General features: G+C 38.6%; 1 protein-coding gene across 3 annotated transcripts in view; it reads left to right on the top strand.

The window, feature by feature from the left end:
- Positions 1-26347, top strand: part of SERPINI1 (serpin family I member 1) — a 77668-nt gene that overhangs the window by 24869 nt on the left and 26452 nt on the right. For all 3 annotated transcript variants that reach the window (XM_008142262.3, XM_054713705.1, XM_054713704.1), the window contains exons 2-3: positions 22912-23179; positions 24528-24758. In XM_008142262.3, the coding sequence (XP_008140484.2) occupies positions 22930-23179; positions 24528-24758 (481 nt within the window). In that variant the 5' untranslated portion in view covers positions 22912-22929. The remainder of the gene's footprint in view (positions 1-22911; positions 23180-24527; positions 24759-26347) is intronic.

The raw sequence follows: 26347 nt of genomic DNA on the forward strand, positions 1-26347 counted from the left end.
ATACTTATGAGTTCATACCCATACAAACAAATAATTTTAATACATAAATAAATGAGAGAGAAGGGATAGCTCTTTCTTAAAGTAGAATTCCAACTGATGAATGTAGAAATACACAAGTAGAAAAATCACTATTTAGCAAAGACCACATTTATTGTTGCAGATAAGAATAATCAAAGGATGTTAAAATTAGTGGCCACAAAAGTATGAGAAATAGGATACCTGCATAGTCTTAGTGTATGTACCCACAGATACTTTTTTTTTAATTGAACGAAACTAAGGAGACACGACAATTAAATGCAATGTGGGACCCTGGGTAGTATCCAAGCCCAGAAAGGGAAATTAATGGAATAACTGGAAAAATTTTAATAAGGTCTATTGATCAGTTAATAGTATTATATTAATGCTAATTTCTTGGTTTTGATCATTCTACATCAGTTATAATTAAGATGTTAACATTTGGGGAAATAAGGTGAAGAAGGGTATATAGCAATTTTTTGTACTTTTTTCAACCTCTTTGTAAGTCTAAAATTATTAAAGAATTAAAACTTTAAATATTATTAAATAAATAAAATGGCCGTAACACTTTCTGATAATTGAGTGGCCCTCAATAAAAGAAGACTAAGAAGAGATAGGGATGTTTTATGACCCACGCTTAACACAGGAAACAGATGTCAGCCAGTGATTTGCCCAAGGCTGCCCATTACAGAGCCAGGTGTTATGTTAGATTCCCTTGTCCTCACTGTGGCTCCTGCATCCTCATAACTACTTTACAAGGAAGTTGGGGAAGGCATTATTATTCCCATTCTACAGACTTGGGAAAGAGAATTCCAGCAAGAGTAAGATTTGCTGTACAGTGAGTGGTGGAGTTTGCACTCAAATTCAAGTCTTCTTATTCTTAATCCAGTTTTCATTTATATCCCATAAATGTAGCTATTTCTCTGTGTGTTGTTTTTATGTGACAAATGTTTGTTTAGAATCTTCTAGGCAAAACATTGCACTGAGCACCATTCATACAAAAATAGAAATGACTTTTGGGGGGCTGTTTTCAATGAGGTGAGTTTTGAAAGAGAAGCAGAAGTATTGATGTGACTTCCTAGGAGTGATGCCCCAGGAGAAAGGGGGATTGATGGTTCAGGGGAGAAGGGCATTGCGGAGCCATGTTGTAAGGAGAGGATGAGGACCTGAGCACAGGTAGGGGCTGGCCTCAGATAGAAGCAGACAATTCATCTATAGGAAAAGGAGAAAGGCAAAGTGTATGGGTACAGATGCTTTTAAATGGGGACCTATGGTAGTGGAGGCTGTGGAAATTTTTTGATGGATTCCCTTTTCTCCATGAAACAGGATGCAAGGTCATAGCTGAGAGCAAGGCTGGGAGCAGGCACTGGAGGACCTGCCTTCTCTGCATTCTACTGTACTTGGAATTTCTGCTTAAACATAGGGAAATATCTTACGCACATACTCTTGCGAAAGCAGTGTTACTCATCTTTGGTTAGAATTAGCTTGGAATGTAAACTGTACAAGTAATGAATTTTGAAATATAAATGAATACAGATTGAAAGCCTTCTCCTCTGCTCCCATTTGTATTGCAAATTTATTCTCTCAGAATTATTTCATGCTCTGAATGTCACTGAGAAATTTAGTGGATCGCAGCTGTGCACCCCAGAAGTGGGTTTCCAACCATAATTTAATTGAAAGGGTCATAACTAAATTTCACCATATGCGGCTGTCAGATGTAATCAATGCAATATAAGTTTGAAGAAGACATTATTGAGTGTGTCAAAGCACATTTTATAACCATTGAAAGCTACCATTTATGCAACAGAAATCACTCTAATGTTTTATGAAATTAGAACATCAGTAGAATATACACCCATTAGAGGGTTAATATAGAACGAGTAATTTTGGTTAAATGATAACATACTATTTAAAGACATATATGTCAGATAATAAAGGTATTACTCACCACTCCTCCACCCTATTACATCAATCAAATCTGTAAGGCTAACATGGCTTCTAGTTTTAATACCAATACAGTTGATGACACATTTGAAAACTGATACAATTGGGAATTTAATTTTATTAGCAGAGAACGTGGGCAGATTTCTCATCCATAAAGTAGAGGCCCATAAAGTTTTTAACCTGGGGCCAGTGAATGGTTTAACACACTGAAATTGCCATCACTGAACTTCTGGCTTGTTATTTGGAATCTTCAAGTCTCAAAGCTGTTGAACCTCAGAGGCCAGTCTTGCAATGGATAAACATTATAACAAAACCAGTGATCCCCAAAGTCTATTATTCGAATGTCTAAAGTCAGGCTCAGAACAAAAGATCACCTGAAAAAAAACATAAGAAGCACTGTTTTCTTCCCATATAGGTTGGGTTGAAAAGGATTCTTGTATAAGCAAAATTGTGCATCAGGAGTAGCTGTTTTGTTGGTATTAAATCTTGTTCAACTACAGATGTATATATTCTATATGCCACCAAACAATGGCACTCCAAAACTAAAGATCCAAGACGACCCACCCCATAGAGAATAATCATCTTGAACTTGGCTACAATTATTTGCAGAATTGTGATGAGTGAATATTACATGTTAATGCCTTAAATCCCGATGGTGTTGAATTGATCCCCCTCAAGGACTAATCTGAACACATGTGTGAAACCAGTGAAGGAAACGCAAACAGATGTTTTCAACTAGGTAATCTTTGGCCAGATTAGATAAATTCAGGAGAGCTGTTCCACTTAAATAATTCATAGGGTTTCAGTAGGTTAAGAGTTGTAAAATAGTCAATAGCGCACGCACACACACACACACACACACACACATGCACAATTTGGGACCACGCTACCAGAACTAGGCAATCTCCTGTTGACAGCTCACGAATTTAAGCCGAGGCATTTTGTTCAATCCAGGACACAGTGTGAGTGCTGGAGGCCACACGTATTCTCTGCTCAGTTGTCTTCCGCTGTCTTTGTGCCAGAACAGCGTGTGAGGCTAAGAGTTCCAAAGCCAGGCGGCACATCTTCTCTTGACATTCGTCATCCAGCCAGAGGCTGGCTCTTCTCCTACCAGAATCACTAGAACTTTGGTAAGATCCAACTGATGGCACCACACCGAGGAAATGATGAGGACAGCCAGCTGAAGCACCGAGGTATACAGGCAGCAAGACTTAATTTAAGCTTGCTAGTGAAGTTTAAGTAGATTCTAAAACAATCCCCAAAGCAAAGCTAATGTGAAGAAATGAACATGTACTCTTAAACAGCAGCCTGTTAGTGGCCTTTCCCTGGTGTATGGGCACTAAATGTTTACAGAGAAGTAGTAAAAGGGACCTCAAGGATGCTGGGATTCAAGGCCAATTCTGTTGTACTCTTGCTACCATTTTTAGAGGCTGGGTTATCACCATCACTCCTTAGAATGAAACTCCTAGGAAGCAAGCACCTGTTTTTTCTCTTACCTGAAACGAATAAGCAAACAAAGAAAACCCTCTCTTTGTTATTCCCTTCTCTTGGCTACTCCTGATTTCTCTGTTCTTCAAGAATTGTCTTGCTCAGCTTCTAAATCCTGTCTTCTTCTTCTTCCTCATCTCAATCTGATCAAGCTTTCACCCACTGTCCTTCTCACCCTCTCCTTTATGTCTGTGTTGGATTCTTGGTGAACTTTGCACTAAACAGACACACTCCTTCCTTAGACATTTGTTCTTGCTAATCCCTGGCTTCTGACCCCAGTTTTCAGTGGCTTGCTTCTTCCTTGAAACCTTTGTTCAAAAATCATCTATGTACTGCAGCCTTTATAATCTTTTTATTTCAAGTTGTAATACTCATCTCATCCCCTCATTCTCTTATCCCCTTTTGATGAATTGTGTGTGTTTTTTATAGGATATGTATCACATTCTTTTTTTAAAAATCCTCACCGAAGGATATTTTTTCATTGATTTTTAGAGAGAGTGGAAGAGAGAGGGAGAGACAGAGAGCAACATCGATGTGAGAGAGACACATCAATTGGTTGCCTCCTGCATGCACCCTGACCAGGGCCGGGGAACCTGCAACCAAGGTATGTGCCCCTGACCAGAATGGAACCCAAGACCCTTTGGTCTGCAGACCGATGTTCTATCCACTGAGCAAAACCGGCTAGGGCTTTATCACATTCTAAAATATCATATTACTTGTTTCATTTTCTAAACAAATTCCACTACAGGGGTTTTGAGGATTTGAGTGTTTAATAGGCAATACGAGATAGGTCTTCTCTGCAAACAAGTGAAATGGCCCATGACAAGGAAAGGGTGTTGGGGGGTAGGGGTCTGGGCTTTGGATCCAGCCCTGTCCGACTCTCTGCTCACTCACTATAAGCTGAGTGGTCGGAGGCTCTCTACCCTCTCCGAGGGTCAGTTTGCTCATCTGTAAGTGCAGATAACATACCTAAATCGTTCCCTCCGCAGACATTAAGAGCAGTCTTAGGCCAAGCAACAGGAGAGGCCCAGAGCCCAGAGCAGGACAGATGTGGTTCCTGCCCTCATGGGGCTGGCAGTCTAGGGAGGAAGTAGATAATAAACAATAATCCTAGAAATGGATGTAAACCTCACAGCCACTCGATTGTAAAGGAATAAATGAGCTGACTTGACAAGTGCCTTGTTTGTAATTAGTTCTACGTCCCCATTCGCCTCAAACTATAACTGCCTGTTTTCACCTCAGTTTTACTGACAGGCGTATCCTAATTAGTAGCCCGTCCACTTGGTGTTCACACTTGATTGCACCTAACAATCACCTGAAATATCTCTTAAGACGGGCAACTGGGGCCCATGTCTAGAATTGCCGATTCAAGAGGTTGGTAATGTGACTCCCCAACCTGCATTTTCCCCGCCTCCCAGGAAATTCTGATGCAGAAGTCCCCAGGCCCATTGTCTGCCTTTTTAATAATAGGTTATAAAAACATGTTAAAGCCATGTCATTCTGAAATAAATTATGCCCTCCCAGAAGCCATTTAGTCTAGGACTTTTGCCTCACGTTAATGATATTAATGATCCTTAGAGGCTATACACACACTAGCTAATCATCCGGGATTCTCCATCTTAAAATAACTCACCCCCCTGAGGACACTTTCTGTTGCCTAGCAGCTTGACTGCAAAAAAAAAACACTTGATGCCTTTTAAAACGCCATCCATTTTCATGGCTAAAAACTGAGGAACAGTGGAGAGAACTACAACCAAAAAGAAAATTGACCACAGAGAACCTTCCTGCTACAGACACTGAGAAGGGCCATCAGCAGATGGGGCTGACCATTGCCATCATGAAGCCATGCAGATTCAAGGATGAACATAATTTCACCCCATTGACATCATTATGCCAAAGCAAGTGATGTTGAAATATGATATGTGGCCATGTTTTGTGATAAGGTCATAAACCCACAAAACTATTTTTTAATCAGTAGTCATAAGGTAAGTTATATATTACCCAATTCAGACTTATTGAAGGTTGGAAAATTTGGCTTGCATGTTCAAAACAAAAGCACACCAAAGACAATTTATTATTTGCCTTTTAACTACAGTAATCTTACCATTTGTGACAATATGGATGAACCTGGAGAATTATTATGCTGAATGAAATAAGCCAGTCAGAGACAAGTACCATATGATTTCACTCATGTGTGGAATCTAGTGAACAAAATAAAATAAACACAATAAAAACAGACTCATAGTTACAGTGAGCAGAAGCTATCAGAGGGGAGGGGGGTTGTGGGCTTGTATGACAAAGGTGATGGGATTAAGTATAAAATTTAAAAAAATTTAAAATAAGTTCATAGGCACAGACAACAGTATGGTGATCACTAGAGGTGAAGAGGAGGGTGGGCAGAGGTAGTAGAGGGTAAAGGGGGGATAAATGGTGATGGAAGGAGACTTGACATGGGGTGGTAAACACACAATACAATATACAGATGGTGTATTATGGAATTATACACCTGAAACTTATATAATTTTATTAACCAATGTCACCCCAATAAATTCAATTAAAACTGCATTAATATAGTTAGCTGCCTCCAAGGAGGCATTTGTTTTTCTGTGTTAGCGTTTCCTAGACATCTGCAATGTATCCTGGTAAATATTTTAGTATTTTGTTTCAGATGGCTTATGGTAGTTTCACACATATCCCTCCAGAATCTACAAGAGCAAGTTAGTATTTTTGAGATATTTCAAGGGCATCATCCTTAATATCCAACACTAGGTACTGTTACAATGATCCTCACAGAAAATTAGACTTTAAGGCCTTATGTCAGATGTGCATAGTTTTCATCTGCTATAAGACAAACATCTTTTGTGACTTCTTCCTTAAGTCAGTGTGCCTGTCTCCATGAGCCCCTTTCTCAATTTTCCCCTTTAATTGCTAAAAATGGGAAAACAAAACAAAGCAAGCATGTCTGTTAGGATTGTATATGGAATAAAATGAACAGTCTGGAGTAAGGACCATGGCATTCCCCTCTGGGTTAAGTACACAAGTTTCAATACAAAACGTGTATCTTTATGGATTTTAAATTTTGATTTTAAAAACCTTAAAGATTTTGCGTATTTTAGTTTTTCAGATGCATTCTGCATAAAAGAAGTCATCTAATATTGTGACCTTTCCATAAGTGAGATAGAACATAGCACCAATCCTAGAGATTACAGGCATCCGATATAATAAAAGCATAGTATGCAAATTGTCCCCTCAACTGGGAGTTCATCTGGGAGTTCGACCAGGGGGTTCGCCAGGGGAAGGGAGGGAGGCCGCAGCCGGCAGCTTTAGGGACCCTACCAGTGCACAAATTTCATGCACTGGGCCTCTAGTATTCTATAATTTCTAAGAGGTTACAGCTTTTTTGCCCCCATCCATTTTTTCCTACAAGTCAAATGGCCTGGAGGTCATTCTCTAATACTGATTCAGTTTAGGACTTAATATTACTTTTATCAATCTGATGAGTGACTAATCAGACCTTGGTGTAATTTTACTGTAATTTATAATTACCAGTTTTATGTGTTTAATAGCTATTTAAAATCTTTGTGCTGAATTATCTATTCATAACCTTTGCTAATATTCTATAATGTTTCTGTTGGTTTTATTTATTTATAGAGATTCCATATAGAGTAAGGAAAATTATCCTCTAGTCTGTAATTGAAGATTTTTCAGTTTTTCACTTCCTTTTGACTTTGCTCATGTGACTATTGCTGTAAAGATTTTTTTAATTTTGCATATTTATTAATCTTTTCTTTAATGGTTTCTTTGTCTTTGTCACACTTAAGCCTTCTCTGTTTCAACACTATATATGTATGTATATAATACACATGTAAAATTATATAAATAATGCATATATATATATGCAATATATGTATATTACATATGCATATATACACACACATAATTTGTATATATGAAACACACACACATACACCTATGAATATATGTTTTTAAATTCTCATGATTTCTCACTGGAATTTTAAAATTTCATTTTTAGGTTTATAGTTTGATCCACCTGGAATTCATTTTGTTTTAAAGCACAAAGTAATTATCCTCATTATAGGCACTGAATAATGTCTCTTACCCTATTGATTTTACATGCCAAATTTTATTATGTATCAAATTATATTTTTCACCTTCCTATTCCAATTATTATAGGTTTTTAATGTACTTTAGTACCTCATTACTAGCCCCGACCCCCAGAATTCTCCTTGCTATTCCTGCTTCTTATTTTTTCTACATAAATTTTAAAAGAGCTTGTATATATATTTTAAAGTTGCTATCTTTATTGAAATTGCATTAAATGTATAGAATAATATAGGGAGAACTGGTATCTTTATGATATTGAATATTCCTATTTAAGAATAAGGTACCAGTTTCCACTTATTCTACTCTTCTCCTCCAATTGTCTTATAATAACATAAATGGTTTATACAGTTTGTTTGTTTCAACCAGTGTCCAAATAAAATACAGGCATTTCAATTTGTTGATATGTCTCTCGTCTCTTTGAAGCCATCTGTCTCCCTGCCTTCCTGACTCTCATTGCCTTTTATTTCTCCATTTTATTTGTTGAAACTGAATCGGTTGTCTTGTGGAGTTTCCCACCATCTGGACTGTGCTGATTGTACTCCCATGGTGTTGTTTAACATGTTTATCTGCCCTTATTTTAGGAAAAATGCTACATAGGAGAAGAACTGTTCTAGTCTCTTTGTGTATATATTTCTCAGCAGCATTTCAATTTTACTTGTGTATATCTTTCAAATACCTAGGGGCTTTAATGATATAACCTCTATGGAGGACAGTTTGGCAGTGTTTCTCAAAATTACAAGTACTTGTGTCTTTTGGCCTAGCAATTTAATTTCTAGGAATTTATCCTGCAGAGATAATCGCACACCTGTGAAATGATGCATTTCTGAAGTTACTCATGGCATCATTATTTGAAATAGCAAAAGATTGCAATAATCTAAATTCCCCATGGTAGGAGACTAACTAGGTAAATTATGGCATTCCCATACAGTGAAATGCTGTAAAGCTAATTTTTAAAAAATGAGGAAGCTCCTTATGTAATGTTAGGAAATAGTTTCTAATATATGTTGCTAAATGAATGATGTTGCAAATGAGTATGTATAGAATGTATATGATGTTATTATTTCTGTAAGAAAAGGGGAAGTACATAAATGGTAGATACATACACATCTCTGGAAGATACCAAAGAGAAATTGGCTGACTAGGGGATGAGAGAGTGTGGGAAAGATAATCTACATGCCTTTTCATACCTTTTGAATGTTGTACTCCGTGAATGTTTTACCTATTTAACATTTTTAACTAAAGAAGTTTGTATTGTTATGAATTATATAGCAGGTTAAGATCCCATTTAATATACTTTATATTTAAAGATTATTGTAGCATTGTTTGTCTTAAATAGAGTCAATACGTTAAAGGGAGTTAGATGTCATCTAAACATTAAACAGTAAGGAAGCCACCTAAAACTGAGATAGACAGCTCTGTCTCTCTCTCTCTCTCTCTCTCTCTCTCTCTCTCTCTCTCTCTCTTTCTCTGACACACACACACACACACACACACACACACACACACACACACACACACCGTCTAGTAGAGGGAATTCCTGCCCAACAGGGACAGCATGTTAGAGTAAACATAACAAGGGATTTGAAGCCTTCAGACAAAAGTTCAGATCCCCTTTTTATTCCTTAGTAAACTTACGCTACCTGTTTAAAGTGGGGTTACCTTCACTTACCTTCTGGCTTCTTATGAAGATCAGCTAATTTGTATTATGTCTAGATGCCTGGTCCAGTGTATTATTTCTGCTCTAGAATTGGTCTCTGGAGTAAAAATTGAAGTCAAAGTAAATATATTTTATAGGAAAACTTTATTTTTTTTATTTTGAAAGGTAGATGTTCCTATCACATTCTTGAATTGATTTAACAATTCCCTGCTTCAAGCTCCAGCCACTCACATGTAGACTCCTAAGCAACACTAGAAGTGAGAGTGAATGATGGGTATCCCATCCTACTCGGGCTGCCTCTCTTGCACTTGTCTCTAGTTGAGCTTTGACTCTCATTGTTTTTTTTTTTTTTAAATACATTTTATTGATTTCAGAGAGTAAAGAGAGAGATAGAAGCATGAATGATGAGAGGGAATCATTAGTCAGCTGCCTCCTGCATGCCCCACACTGGGGATTGAGCCTGCAAACCTGGGCATATGCCCTGACCGGGAATCGAACCATGACCTCCTTGTTAATAAGTCAACACTCAGCCACTGAGCCACACTGGCTGGGCTGTTTTTCTTATTGAGTCTATAAAACTGTGTATTTAAAATACAGATCTGTAGATCTAGTACAGCATAAAATCTGTGAGGCTTATGCCAACCTGATGCCCATTGTTCAGTCAGTCTCTGCAAAGCCAATTATCTGCATTTTTTAAAACAAGTTGAGATAACAATTTAGTAGCATTCAATAATGGTGTGCTGGGCCGTGAATGCTGGTGCTCACAATATGAAATCCATAAAATATCCCTCCTGTTTTACCTGTCCAGTGATGGAAAAGCCTTAAGCTGCTATAAGGAGATTAATAAAGGACAATAAGGGACAATTTCCTGTCATTGAGGACTGTTAAACTTGGAAGAGATTCAGAAGAAAATAATTAAATCCATTTCTCTCCAGATCTATGAAACTAAGAGTCATTGATTACTATTTGAAGTGGTTTAACTTTGCCTTTCGGAGAGAGGTATACTATCCCCTCCCCATTTTTTCCTAACCAACATTAAAATTGGTTTATTTCCTTGATTTATCTTTCTACACACTTCCTAAAGGTGTTACTATATCGTACATGTGGTTCTGAACATTACAGAGAAATGTAACCAGAATATTTTCACAGAGTCTTTTTATCTATTTATGTTTTTCTTGATTGCCCACACTCTGCAATAAAAATCACAGATGACCTTTTTCAGTCATTCACAGGGATGAACAGGAAGAAGAAACCAGAGCTTCTTTTAGAAATCTCCAATTACAGTGGGTGTGGCAGGTTTATAAATAGAGTTAACAGGTGGGTATTTTTAGGATAGCATTAATTCGTCACTATCAGGGAAAATTTGTGTTTTAAGTTTATAGGAACATTAAAAAACAAAGTAGTAAAATTATTTTTGACACGTTCTCACTTTCACTTTCCCTGTGGTCTACAATCCTGCAAAGAACCATGTAAAAAAGTAATGTCTGTAACTCCGTTTCCCCAGGGGACAGTTAGGGTGAGCCATGGGTATTTTGTGTGTGTGTGTGTTTTTCTTTTAAAGAAAGAGCCACCTGATTTAGGTAGTTGTTTTTATCACTTAGAGAGTTTCTTCTGTCAGTTTCTAGCATTTCTAAACAAGGTGAAAATAATTCTGAGGAAATCATAATCACATCATGTTTTCCAAATTTCTAAATTAGTATGTGTTGTTAAAATATGAGATATTGTGACTTTTGAAAGCCTTGAAACAACTGTATAATATATAAGTTGGCAAAAACAGTATATGAGAGTTCTATTCTTCAGCCTGGCACACAGTGAATGCTCAGTAAGCAGTAGGTTGAAGCATAGAAATTTGCCCATAATTGACCATTGTGACTTACAAAAATGGTAATTCACAAGATTAGACCTTGATTTATCTTGCAGCTGTGAGGGCTGCATTATAGTGGGGAGATATAGAATCCAAAAATTAAAGGAAGACAAGACAGAAACACGGTAAATATAACCCAAATGTAATTTAATATAAATAAATATAATAATTGATACAAATACAAATAAGTACTGAGTAGCTGGGACACATACACTTTGGCCAACAGCCCTGACTACTACTCTCCTCTATTAGATACCATCACATTACAACAGTGTTCTCACTATGCAAAGTGTTCTCACTATACAGTTATCACTATGCAAAGCTGGCGTTGAATACTCTGAACATCTTTCTGTGAGAAATTTTTTTCTTTAGTTTTGTACACTGAATAACCTCTCTGAATATTTTACCTCATTTCCCAGCCCTTCAGGATATACTCAAGCTTTAGTGAATGGTGGGAGGGTGAATCAGGCTGCTACTCCCCCCATTAGCAAAATAATGGAGAAACTGCCTTTACATCTGGGTATTTTTAGATTTTCTGGGACCCATCCAACTTTTTAAAACTTTATTATAAAGGTGCCATTTCAATATTACAAGATTAGAAAATCCAGTGCTTTTTAAAAGCTCTGAATAAAAAGTCAGATATCTCTTTAGACAATGTACACCGAACTCATAAAGGGAAATACCAGAAAGGCATATATCTTGTGCCATCCTGTTCTCTCTGGACCCTAGCACCTAGCACAGGGCTGATATGTAGTTGGTAAGGACAAGTCTTTATTGAATGAATGAATGAATGAATGAATGAAATTCTAGGCATTGCATTCATCTTTGAGTTTTATCACTTTTAGCATATATAGTAGCTCATTAAACATCCTTTGTATATAAGAAGTTGTTCAATACAAATGACTGTTTCCTCACCTCTAAAATGAGGGTCTGGGTAGGAACATGCTACAGTCTTGTAAACAGCTAAGCACACAGGCTGGGGAAGAGAGCTATTAGTATAGATTTCTTACAACATTAATGGGTAAGCTAAAACCATTAATGCCTGGCTTACTTCCAAAATGGCCTTGGGCCACACATGACCTTGATTGATGATGACTTTTTAACAGGTCTCTCTGAAACTACTCATTGAATTTTGCCGTGGGGCTTGTGTGTCACTTGTTTAGCTCTCCTGACAGTATTCCAAAGGCAATCATTCATTGGCAAGCACAAAAGCTCCAGGATTGTGCCAAACAGAATTATTCATTACCATTTTATGGAAAGTTCAAATCACATTTGCAGGAGGGATGGGGACCTACCAGCTCACTGCTTCTGGTTGGCATTTTTATTTTCCCCAGTAGTCACCAGCTTTAACCAAAAGCCCTCCGATTCCAAATAGAGCCTCTTTATCAATTGAGATCTCCTGAAGAAAGGGAGTATGATTCTGAATAAAACATCTTAGGTAAGGAGACATCTTTGGTGGAGTTCATGCTACTAATGTTTCACTTTCTGTTTTAAACACTTGCATTATGGGCTTTTTGGTCAAGAATCAGTGTTAGGAAGAGTAGATCTGTTTAGCCTTCTTCCAGCCCTACACTGTCAAACGTGACAACCACTAGCCATAGGTGGCTATTTACATTAAGTAAAATTAAGTAAAATTAAAATTCTTGTTTCTCACTTGCACTAAGCCACATTACAAGTGCTCCATAGCCACCAGTGGCAAGTATACATATGTAATATTTATATCATCACAGAAAGTTCTGTTGGGCCACATTCTTCTAATATTTTTGAAGGACACAGGGTAATCAAGAATTTTGGCTTTTAATTTTAGAATTTTCTTATGGCCTATAGTGGGAAAAGATGTAGCCAGAGATTTATTTTTTCAGCATCTAGTTATTGAGTCAAAACAATTTTCCAAGAGGTTATCTTTGCTGTGAAATGTTCTTGAAGGTCTATGACCCTGACTTTTTACTAGATGTGTCCCACGGGGGCTGCTGTAAAAACTCAGAAGCTACCCGGAAGCCTTGGGTACTGCCCAAAACAGAATCTTCTTAGTCACAATTTATCTTCATTCCAATGAACCTCCTCTTGAGGCTGAGGAGTTCAGACAATATATTCATATATGCCAAAACACTTTAGAAAGTCTAGGGAATTTTAGCACCACATCTTCCCTCTGTTGTTTTTCAACATTTCCAGGACTGGTTAGTTCCTAAATGAGCAGGCCACCATAGACTCTTCCAATCCTAAACTTCCTCTTGGAGGCTTGCAAAATACCCAAGAACTATAGACAGCTAGCTCAGTGCTAGCTGCTCTGTGATCAGTAATTCCAAGCCACAGAGTTCTAATCCAAATAATTTTGGAGTACCACTGGCACATTACCAATTGAACCAATAATCCTATGTAATAAAGAGGTTATATGCAAATTGACCATCACTCCAACACACAAGTGGCTGACCCCATGTGGTCAAAGATGGCCGCCACAAGATGGCCAACGGGGGGTGGGGGAAGCAGTTGTGGGCCATCAGGCCAGCAGGGGAGGACAGTTGGGAGGGACCAGGCCTGAAAGGGGGGCAGTTGGGGACAATTAGGCCTGCAGGGGAGGGCAGTTAGGGGGGACCCAGGACTGAAGGGGAGTGCAGTTGGCAGCAGCCAGATCTGCAGGAGAGGGCAGTTGGGGGTGACCAGGTCTGCAGGGGAGGACAGTTAGGGGCAACCAGGCTGGCAAGGGAGGGCAGTTAGGGGTGACCGGGCCAGCAGGGGAGGGCAGTTAGGGGCAACCAGGCTGGCAAGGGAGGGCAGTTAGGGGTGACCGGGCCAGCAGGGGAGGGCAGTTAGAGGCAACCAGGCCTGCAGGGGAGAGCAATTAGGGGCAACCAGGCCAGCAGGGGAGGGCAGTTAGGGTCAATCGGGCCAGCAGGGGAGCAGTTAGGTGTCGATCAGGCTGGCAGGGGAGTGGTTAAGGGGTGATCAGGCTGGCAGGTTGAAGCGGTTAGGGGCAATCAGGCAGGCAGGCAGGTGAGTGGTTGGGAGACAGTAGTCCTAGATTTTGAGAGGGATGTCCGACTGCCCATTTAGGTGTCCTAGATTGGAGAGGGTGCAGGCTGGGCTGAGAGACACACCCCCACCCCCCACCCCATGCACAAATTTTGTGCACTGGGCCTCTCTATATAAAAGGCTGATATGCAAAGTGTCCCTGCGGGAGTTCGACCAGGAGACCGTGAGTTCGATCACTCACTATGATGTGTGCTGATCACCAGGGAGTGGCATGGGACGAAGGAAGGCCTGGGCCAGCAGCCAGAAGGCCCCAATCGGCCCTGATCGCTGGCCAGGCCTAGGAAACCTACATGTGCACGAATTTCTTACACCGGGCTTCTAGTTAAGGAATATTCAGTGATTTAGAAAAGACTAATATTCTAGTTCTTTCCTATTCTGATTACTTGAGTTTCCCATGAAAATAAGTATTTCTTGAAAGAAAAATTTTAACTTTAAAAATTTAAAGGATAATTATTTTTAAAAGGTTTATAATCTTGATTCTCATACAAAAATAAAATTATAAAAATAAAAAGATTTTATTTAGTTCATTAATTGGACAACCAATAAGATGTTATAACCAATTCATGAGAAAATTAAAAAAACCCACAACAGTTGAAATATAAATCCATCAGGAATACTGAATACACTTGCTTAAAAGATGCAAAACTGGTCATTATCCACAGGACAATAATCAATTGCATTTAACCATACATGTACAATTTAGTTTTATGGACAAGAATCACTACCAATTATCTGAGACTTAGAGATTTGTAATATTGTTCAAAGATAATGAAAGGTCCCAAACCCATAGGGTCTGATAGCCTGGAATGGTATGTTCTAGATCAGTGATGGGCAACCTTTTGAGCTTGGTGTGTCAAACTTCGCCAAAAAACTGAGCATAACTCGGGTAGTGTGTCACTTTGAGGAAAAGACTAACTCCAAGACTCTAGTCGCAAATGTTTCATCCTCAGGAGCAGCAAATGTTTCATCCTTGGCATGCGGCCGCATGTCATCAGAAATGGCTATGCATGTCAGTGCTGACACGCATGTCATAGGTTCGCCATCAGTGTTCTAGATAATACATAGTTTTTCATCAAAGACACCTGGTAGTCAGTCATCTTGGTCCATTTTTAAGTCTTTCATATTTTTTTCTGGTAAATTAAATATTTATAGGTTACTTTCTCTCATAGTTCTGTACCTTTGATTTATCTGTCCATTTCCTTCTTGTTTGAGAGATACCTGGTGAGCTTTTTGCTTCATTCAATAAAACAGGAAAAAGATTATAAAGATGTATTTTATTGAAAAGTGTAAGAGAGTATGGGAAGAGTCACAGTGGTCTAGATAGCTGGAAGGAGAAGTCAAAGAAAGAGAAAAAGATGAAAGGATTAAATCATGTATATAATAATTTTATAGATGTTGAGATTATAGAATTAAACCTCCTTGTATCCTTTATTTCTTTGGTTCTAACCCCTTGATTTTAAGGCACATCTTGACTTAGTAACACCTTTTCTGGAAGAAAAAATTTAAAGGAAAAAATGTACAGTTCTTCTTGAAAATAGCACAATGGAGTATATTTATTCATACCCTAACATATTATGCCCTTAATAACCAAACTTTGAGCCTTCTCAACATTCTTCTGATTCACTTTTGGCCATCACTTATCATATGACATGCTACTTTTCATAATGGATTTCCTGATCAAAACTTTTTAGCACCTTTGTGATTAAAAACATAATCTTAAGTAATTTCAAAGTATGTCTTTGGTGTATTCTCTACATTTCCATTTCATAATTTACTAATCTACCCCACACCCCTGCCCACCACACATTTATACAGCTAATTTCGAAAGTTATCAGGAAGCTTTTGACAGCTTCATAACTGAGCGATAGTCTTTCACAAAGCATGCCTGGGTCATTCACCTTTTCTTGCTTTCAAAACACTGATTTATTTTGAGAAATTTGGCAAAATCTTCTGCCTTTAAAATTATGCTGCTTGATGTCCAACAGAAAGTTATTTTGTATATATCCCAAGGACAAGAGATTTATCTCTGGCACAAATTTACCTACTTGCCTGTGTCTTCTATTCTTGGAAACTTTGTAAAACATTTGGTCGTTGTTTTACAAGAAAATCAGTTGGTTCATTCCTCAAGTGATGAACACTTGCATAACTTACAATAAATTTACACCTACCTTTCTGTTCTCTTCTGCATATGTGGTCCTTTTTCTTTGCAGTGCTGCCATTATAGTACAGTCCTTTGAGGACAATTCTAGATCCAAGTTTAGCAAAAACTCCACAGTGGAAGGCAGTGCCAATGGAAATAAGTCAAATGAGGAATCAACGATAAGCAAGTAGCTGAAAGTACACATTTGTCCAGGCTATGACACTTACACAGGAAATGACAACAGTGTCACAGCTTGTCTCTCTGAGGAATAGCTGATTTCTTTGGACATTGATTGTAAGATTTATTCCAATTTCACAGAAGTTAAAATTAGTGGTGGGAAGAAACACCATGCATGATAGAATTGAGGAAATGTGCTAAATTACAGATTGCTGAAATACAGATTGTTTTAGAAGGTAATGACTCTTTTTTGTCCATATGTGACAAATTCTTTGACAAATTTCCCAGCTTCTTGGCTGATCTAGGTTAACCCTTTCTCTTAGTAAATCAGGAAACAAAGTCCTGGAGACTTCAACCTGTTCCAAATTTCACCAAGTGAGCTATTGCTAACCGAAGTGACAACAGTGGTTTCCAAACACCAAGTGCTAAACCATGGGGGTGGCGGTGGGAAGGGAGTGAAACTTCATGAATTCAAATATATCCACCTTAAAGGACTATTTTATGTTTGTGGTGAAATGTTCATTCTTTTCTGTGACTGATGAGCTTGTTCTTTTATGTTTTTGTTTGTTTGTTTTTTGTTTTTTGCCTCCATCCCAATGTATTTACTTGGTAAAATAAAATTTAGCAACCCTATATTGGTTCCTTCAATTTAAAAAAATTATTAGTCCTTTACATGAAAAACTCTGAGAATTAATAGGCCAAAGGGCTTCAAGAGATTGTTCTTGGCATTAGGCATCTCTCCTTAATTATTTCTTATGGCTGTGGTTTGTAGTTTGTGTGTTTGTTTGTTTTGCTGGATAAAGGACTTTCTCCAACCATATTTCTCACCTGCAAAAGAAAACCTTTTTTTTTTTTCAACTCACAACTTGAAACAATTTTTATATCAAATAATTGGGTTCCCCAAAACAAAGCAAGTTGCATTTATGAATAACCCATCTCTATAAATAAGGTTACTAAGGAAGTTTTAAAAAGACCATCTTTTTATTGTGCTATCTTTTCGTTTTATGACTCCTCAGACCTCATTTACAAGATTTACTTCCTGACCTGTTTCAATGAAGTGTTTTCTAAAGCAGTATGCATGCACATAATGCACACAATCTACCCTACCACAAAGAAGAGAAATGCAAGAATTATTGGCAGTTTATTTACAGTTTAGCTATTTCTGCCTTTTCTAGCACAACAGCACTATCTACTATTCTAGGATCTGCAGATCCTTGTTTTTATGCAAAGGCATTTTATACAGAAGCTTGAAAATAATGAATCTACAAAATAATGCTCTAAGTGAAAGTAACTCATTTTAGAATGTGTTATTATGATAAATGGCGGAGCTCTGGCATTTTGTAGACTAATGTTAATACAGTAACATTTGGGCAGCACCTTTTGTGATTTTTCAAGGTGGTGTACTTGTTTGTTAATGCATTCCATGTCCAGCCATTGAATTATGCCAGCATTACTGACAGTGCCACTTTGTCAGGCTGGAAAGATGGTCTCAGACTCAATAAGGAAACACTTTATCAAAAGGAATAAAAAATGGAAATGAGGTACTACCTTTGGGCTCAGATTAAATTAGCCTCAGGAATTTAGAAGCAACAGCCACTCTTGCTGTTCCTTCTAATGCAGCATTGTGGATCTTTATATCTCATTCTCTATTAATTCAACAAATATTTATTTGGCGCCTACCATGTTTAATGCATTAGGTGCTTATTCTGATTATCTGATTATCTTAAGATATACAAAATGAATGTATTTCCATTTGTGCCTTCATAATGTCTAGGAAAAGAAATGATGCATGTACGGAATTATCTGTAATAAGAGAAAGTAGCATTATGTGCTATGGTAGAGAGACAGTGTGCCAAGATATCAGAGAGGGGGGAATTGTTTTAACTGAAGAACCAGAAGGGTATTCATATAGGAAATAGAAGTGGAGCAGAACCTGGAGGAGTGGTTAGGATTTGAACATATGAAACCAGGTTGAAGTAGTTCCAGAAAACAAACTATGCAATCCAGCAACAGGAGAGGGAAATTCTGGGATACGTACCACAAAAGGGTATCTGGGTAGAATTGCAGGGTTCCTAAAGGAGAGTTGTAGGGAAAAAGTCATGCAGGGTCACAGTGCAGTAGGTTATATTCGAGACTAAAGATTGTGGGCTTTAGTCTACAGGCATGAGAAATATCCTATTTTATTAATATAGGAATCCATGTTCATCACAGTACATCAGACAATTCACCTGGAGACTGTGCATGTGTTGTATTGAAGAGGACAGTAACCTGGGATTCAGAGAATGGCTGAGAGCTATTGGTGGAGTCCTTGAAACTGCATTAGAGGGAAGAACTGTCACTATGGCCATGGGAATGGCCACAGGATGATGGACAGGAGAGGTGACAGGGTTGCAGTATGGAATAAGTGTTGACAGTTTATTGAACATAAGGGGAAATGAGATGGAGAGGAGACAAGGATTTTGATGTTTTAAGAGAGAGAAAAAAAGAGAATGGGTTTGATTGATGACAGAGTCCTGTTTGTGCCACCTTGAATTTGAAGTGCTGGCAAGAGTCAAAGACTAAATATATCAAAAGCAATTTGCAATGCACATCAGAAATTAAGATAAAAATAAAGCCAGAGCTAGAATGTTACATGCTTGGGAATAACATGATTGGATAATAGCATAAGTATCTTTGTTTTGAGAGTTCACCAGTGGGAGTGAGAAGAACGTTACAGAGAGAAGGCCAGGAATAGATACATGGAGAACAACTACACTTAGAAGGTATGAGGAGGAAAGGAAATCTTTCCCTCTCCCCTGGGAGAAAAGAAAAGACTCAGAGTAATCAGAGGCAGCAGAAGTGAGGGGGCTAGGGATTAGGGTTGGGATAGGCGGTATCAGAGAGGTTGGACCAGGATAGCAGAGATTGTTTTGCTTGCACACTGGGAATCTTACCTTCAAAAAGGAGGAGAGATCATTTAATTATGGATAATCAGAGCAGAGTGTTTTAGGTCTTTACTAAGGAGTTTCCTGACATGACAAACTCCTACCATTCACAGCCATAGTGTTCCTACTTTCCTAGCAGAACATGTAAATCTGTGGCCTGCTGCTCACTGCCCTGGGAAGAGCCCTCTAACCAACGCATGGATGCTCTTTCCAGGAGTCCTCTAGCAGCCCAAAGATGCATTAGTGCAGTGGTTCTCAACCTTTCTAATGCCGCGACCCTTTAATACAGTTCCTCATGTTGTGGTGACCCTCAACCATAAAATTATTTTCGTTACTACTTCATAACTGTAATTTTGCTACTGTTAATGAATTGTAATGTAAATATCTGTGTTTTCCAATGGTCTTAGGTGACCCTGCTAGCGGTTCTCAACCTGTGGGTCGCGACCCACAGGTTGAGAACCGCTGCAGTAGAGCCTAAGACCATCGGAAAACACAGATATTTACATTACAGTTCATTAACAGTAGCAAAATTACAGTTATGACGTAGCAACGAAAATAATTTTATGGCTGGAGGTCACCACAACATGAGGAACTGTATTAAAGGGTCGCGGCATTAGAAAGGTTGAGAACCACTGCATTAGTGATTTGGGTATCTTTCTGGCAGTAAGAGAACACTTCCAAGCCCGGCCAGCATGCTTCAGCGATTGAACATTGACCTATGAACCAGTAGGTCACAGTTCAATTCCCAGTCAGGGCACATGCCTGGGTTTCAGGCTCAGTCCCTGGTATGAGGTGTGCAGGAGGTAGCCAATCAATGATTCTTTCTCATCATTGATGTTTCTATCTCTCTCTCCCTCTCCCTTCCTCTCTGAAATCAATAAAATATGTATTTTTTAAAATGGGGTTGGGAGAGCAGAAACTTGAAACCTCTCAGTCAAAGAGAACTGACATCTAAAACTAAACCATAAAATGTGAAGTACTTACAGATTAACCAGGCAGTTCTCTAACATTGAAATTTAAAATATTACAGGACTGATTAGAAAGCTCTGACTCAAAAATCTGTTGGAAACACACTGCTCTTAATTAAATGTATGTGCACTCTCTTAACTGAGTAATGGGGACAATTAAAGTTTCATACTAATTGAAAAACAATTTTTCAAATGTGTTTACTCAACATCACTTTAGATGTTGTTTTAATGTTGGTTTAAAAATTATATATATATACATATATACACACATATATATGCACACTAGAGGCCCAGTGCACGAATTTGTGAATGGGTGGAGTCCCTCAGCCTCGCTGGTGATCGGGGCTGATGGGGCCGGCCACCAGGGGGAAGGGTACGGGAGGTTGGCTATGGGAGTGCACTGACCACCAGGGGGCAGCTTCTGTTTTGAGCGTCTGTCCCCTGGTGGTCAGTGCGTGTCATAGCAACTGGTCATTTGGTTATTTGGTCGTTTGTCATTCAGTCACTTAGGCTTTTATATATATAAATATATATATATATATATATATATATATATATATATGTATATATATATATATATATAGACTTGAGGCTCAGCGCATGAAATTCGTGCATGGGTATGGTTCCTAGGCCTGGCCTGCGATCAGGACCATCTTCCCCCGCTGCCGGCTGCCGGCAGCCAGCCCCACCCCCTGCCACCAGCCACCCCCCTGTTCCACATTCACCATCGGGCAATGAGAGCCTGCTGGCCTGGGGGAGGGACGGAGGGGTTGGCCATTCACACCTGCTCGTCGGCCCTGTCCCCCGACGCTGGTCACCCTCTGTGTGTGGGGCAGCCAGGGAGGCGGGGGCCTTGGGCTGGCACCGCACACGTCCGCTGCCACCTACCACTTGTTCCCCGTTCCCCATCGGGTGATCGGAGCCTGCCGGCCAGGGGAAGGGACCGAGAGGTTGGCCAGCAGGCTCTGATCGGGTGATCAGGGCCTGTGGGCTAGGGCAGCTCCTGCATTGAGTGTCTGCCCCCTGGTGGTCAGTGTGCATCTTAGTGACCAGTCATTCTGCCGTTCAGTCAATTTGCATATTACCCTTTTATTATATAGCATAACAAGTAAGCTGCTTAGTTGTTTAAATAAGCAGTTTAACTTTCAGATACCTAGGGGAACAACCTGTGAGGATACAAGGGGATCACATCCTCGGTGTGTGCCAGTCTGGCTGTTTGTGGGGGTCAGTGCTTTTGGAACACTGATGTGCTGAGAGGCAAAAATATTATTCAGAGATTGGGCATTGACACTGATTTCTCTTCCCAAGAGGAATTGGTTCAAGAACCAGATGAGCACCCTAGCCTGTTTGGTTCAGTGGATAGAGCATCAGCCCGTGGACTGAAGGGTCCCGGGTTCAATTCCAGTCAAGGGCACATACCTTGGTTGCAGGTTCCCCGGCCCTGGTTGGGGTATGTGCAGGAGGCAACCATTTGATGTGTCTTTTTCACATCCATGTTTCTCTCTGTCTCTCCCCATCCCTTCCACTCTCTCTTAAAAAAAAAAGAAAAGAAAAAGAAAGATAGAAAAATATCCTCAGGTGAGGAATAACAAAACAAAACAAAACAAACAACAACGAAAAGAACCAGATGAGCTTGATATTTAGAAACATTCGTTTAAGTAGAACCACTGGTTTGTTGGTAGAAGCTGACGTGGTAACTTTGTCCTGAGTATAAAAAGGACAGTGTTTAGAAGCGTCTTCCCACTCTGAGATTGTCACTGGGAGCAGCAGCCTCATAGGGAACTAACGTGTAAGAGAAAGCAAACAAGGATGTGCTAAATCTGCCTTTTCTCTCCTTTTCCACTTCCTGTGGGTTCCGCAGCTGGGCCGAATGAACGGGCCCGAGGCAGGTGTGTGTCTGATCTCTTCCCACTCCTCGGTAACCCAGCTGCATGGCGCGTTACCTTTAAAACTTGTAGTGAATGAGTCAAGCGGCATTTCCAAATGCCTAGCTTCACAAGTTCATCTTAAACCCTGTGAATATCTTTCGGTTTTCATTATAGTTGTCCTGGATCTATGTTGTGTGGTGTAAGTTAGAGTAAACTGTCTCAAAATTATGACCAAAATATGTATGTTGAGGCTATGAAAAACGAATTGATTACCTCCAACAAACACAACCTGTCATTACTTGTTGTATACCTGGTATGTATCTGTACATAACCTTAACCCATGAAGGTGGGGGCCAGGGCCATCTTGTTTCTGAGAGTATCCGCAGAACTTAGCAATGTTATTTATTCAACTGACTATTAATTGACTTTTTGAAATCAGGACCTTCCTTGTAGAGAACAGACTGACAGCTGTCAGAGGAAAGGGGAGGTTGTGGGGCTGGATATAAAAGGTGAAGGGATTAAGCAAAACAAAAGGGAGGTGGTCTTTCCAACATATCCTTTCATGGGGCTTTTGTTATAGAGATATTAATACTGTGTATGTTTTAAAATGTTTGGTTTGCTTTACAACTTTACTGAAAATGAATTCCTATATATATAGTTCTCTTTCTTTATTTTCCTGAGATAATTAATATGTAAATTACTGTTCTCCAGGATTGAAACTCTTCCAACATGGCTGTCCTTGGGCTCATCTCTTTGCTGCTTCTGCAAAGTTTGGCCGTAGGGACCACTTTCCCTGATGAAACCATTGCTGAGTTCTCGGTGAATGTGTATAATAACCTTCGAGCCACTGGGGAAGATGGAAATATCCTTTTCTCCCCATTGAGCGTCACCCTTGCTATGGGAATGATGGAACTGGGGTCCCAAGGGACTACCCTGAAAGAAATCCGTCATTCAATGGGCTATGACAGGCTGAAAAATGGTAAGTGTGCTTAGGTTTGATTTCTCAGGATGGTTTAACTTTAACTTTCAGCTCAGTTATGTTGCCTTCTGCCAGAGACAGCAGTATTTCACACAGTAAGAAAGTATTCTCATCAATATGGTATGGCTAGGAGAAACTTTAGGAAACCCAAGAAAGGAGTTAATTCTGGGTTCCATCTCTGGCTGAGTTAATTGAAAGAAATTATATATTACTGGAAGCCCAGTGCACGAAAATTCATGCACTCAGGGAGAGGTCTCTTAGCCCGGCCTGTGCCCTCTCGCAGACCAGGAACCCTTGGGGAGTGGGCCTAAGCCACAGTCTGGCCTCCCTCTGCAGGAGGTGACCTGTGGGCCAATCAGGGGACAGGGCCAGCTGGCAAGTGGCCATCTCCATCCCCTGATCATCCCTCTGCCACCTCTAGTTGCTGCTGTCCCCCCACCCCCGATCGACATCCCCTCCCTCTGCCTGCTGGTACCCGCCTTGGCTGGCCTGGAGCCACCTGCTTGCTGGCCCCATCCCCCACCGACTGGTCGTTTTGCCATTTGGTCAATTTGCATATTAGGCTTTTATAATATAGGATTATTATTAATAATAATATTTAAATAAACCTTATTGTGATAAATAAAAGCAGCATGGTTCTTGCCCTGATAGAATTTTAAGTCTAGATGGAGAGACATACTAGTATGTAATCAATTATCATATAAGTAAATGAAACGTTACAACTGTGATGAGTGCTATAAAGAAAAGAAACATGATTCTCTAAGAATATCAGAATTTTTTGCTTAAAATCATGTTTTCATTATTATGAGAATGATATATAGTAAAACATTTGTAGCCAAAAGGTATTTTGTAATCAGTTTGACATGGTATAAGATTTCTATTTTAATGTTTCTAATATACATGTGAATTAACTCATTAAAAAGTTAAGAACTAAAACAATTTATAAAGGATTGTCTAGTTATAAGGTTTTTAAAAAAAGTCTAGTAAAAGTAAATTTAAAGGAATATTTTTAAGCTAGAAAAGTAAACTTAATTCTTATTTCTGATAAACATAAGACTAATTTAATGAAAGTAACCTAAGTACTTTGAAAGTAAACAAACAAAAAAATCTTTACTTGATAGAGTCTACCAAGATATCGATTAAAATGAAAAATAATATCAGTTGATAGCACTAAAGTTCAAAACTGTTTAAGTTGAACATCTAGAAATCACAGAAATATTGAACTTCCTTACCATGTCAACGTGGGGAATAAGCAAGTGCTTTTCCCCTGGGTCCGTTGGCTGTGTTTTGACTGCCCGTTCATTCTCTGTTTGTTCCACTATTAATCTTACCCTATGTCATTTTTCAGGTGAAGAATTTTCTTTCTTGAAGGATTTTTCTAACATGGTCACTGCTGAAAAGAGCCAGTATGTGCTGAAAATTGCCAGTTCCCTCTTTGTGCAAAATGAATTTCACATCAATGATGAATTTTTGCAAATGATGAAAAAATATTTTAATGCGGAAGTAAATCATGTGGACTTCAGTCAAAATATTGCTGTGGCCAACCACATCAATAAGTGGGTGGAGAATAACACAAATAGTATGTCATTTGCTTCTTTTCTTTCTCAGATAGCTTAGTTTTGACTCTCTCTTAGCCCTGAAATTATTTGTCTCCTCATTCCTTTTCTATGTTGTATATTATATAGAATTTAGTTAAGTATCTAGTAATTATTCTACATAGATTAAAGTCTTTTTAGAAGCATTGCTTATGAATAAACATTTGAGAAATACTAGTAAGTTTAGTCTTTTGCCATGCCTAGAATTTTGATGCTGATTGATTAACACTCCCCAGTTGATGGGTTTTTTCCTGTGTAGTAATTTTAGCTACAGTATGGAACTTTGCTTGAGCTGTTTAATAAATTAAATACTGATTGGAATGGCAGTTGGTGGCGGCATCTAATGATTAAAATAAAATAAGAAAGTTAAAAGTCAGAGTTTAAAGATTTCTTCTTGGCTTTTAAACCACAAGACTTGGTTGGTAATCAAAATATTGTATAAGATTCCTTTTAAAAAGAGCAGCCCACTTTAAGCACAAATAAATGAAGAGAAATTAGAAATAGATGTATTAATTTAAAATTTTATTTTTAATTTATGTATTCTAAGTGTATTTCAGTTTTCCAAATGTTTCATATTTTATAATTCTATTTTCTAATTTTACCATAAAAAATGAAATTAGAATCCAAAAAATGAGACCAAATTTAATGTAGTTTTACTACAGCTGTTCATTAAATTAATTTATATTGTCAAACTCCCCAATTAATATTAATCTATTAAATTTTATGTTGAAACAGCAACAAAAAACCCTGATGACATGCCTTATTCCTATCAATCCCCCAAAACTGAAGCACCTTCGTAAGCTCAGAAGTGCAATAATAAATAAAACAAGAGAATACAGAGCAAAATTTGGTTCTGTGTTTTTCACTATGATATTACTTTTTTTCTATGATCACCTTCACTAAGATCACTCTTTCAACTATGAGATTAAAATGTAAGATAAAAAAAACTTATGTTGTTGTTTTTTAACATTAAAAAAATAAATCAAGAATATTAATCTACCTGGAATAGATTGAATTATTAAAAGCTGTTTGTTTCCAAACTCTTTTTGTTTGTTTACCCTCACTCGAGGATATTTTTCCATTAATTTTTAGAGAGAGTGGAAGAGAGGGGGTGAAACAGAGAGAGAAATATCTATGTGAGAGAGACACATCTTTTGTTTGCCTCCCACATGTGCCCCGACATGACCAGGGATCAAGCCTGCCACCTGGGTACATGTCCTTGATCTGAATCGAACCTGGGACCCTTTAGTCCAATGGCTGATGCTCTATCCATTGAGCCAAACTGGCTAGGGCTCCAAACTCCTTTTAAATACTTATCAGCAATGACCCAGTGTCTTTCAAAATAGATTCGGAAAGGAATATAAGTGATAGAAAATAAAGCATCACTAATTAAACTGGCTTTCACTTATCTGTTTTTACCTAGTCAAAACAGTTGTTATATTTGGTAGAAAGATATCCAATGTACATGGGGGCATGGTTGAATTGAATGACATTTTAATCATGTACAATGTTCAAGAATAAACCTAGCATCATTCATTGAGTGCTTACTCTGTGCTGAGTGTTACATGCATCA

This window comes from Eptesicus fuscus, chromosome 3, assembly GCF_027574615.1.
Source record: "Eptesicus fuscus isolate TK198812 chromosome 3, DD_ASM_mEF_20220401, whole genome shotgun sequence".
Lineage (NCBI taxonomy): Eukaryota > Metazoa > Chordata > Mammalia > Chiroptera > Vespertilionidae > Eptesicus > Eptesicus fuscus.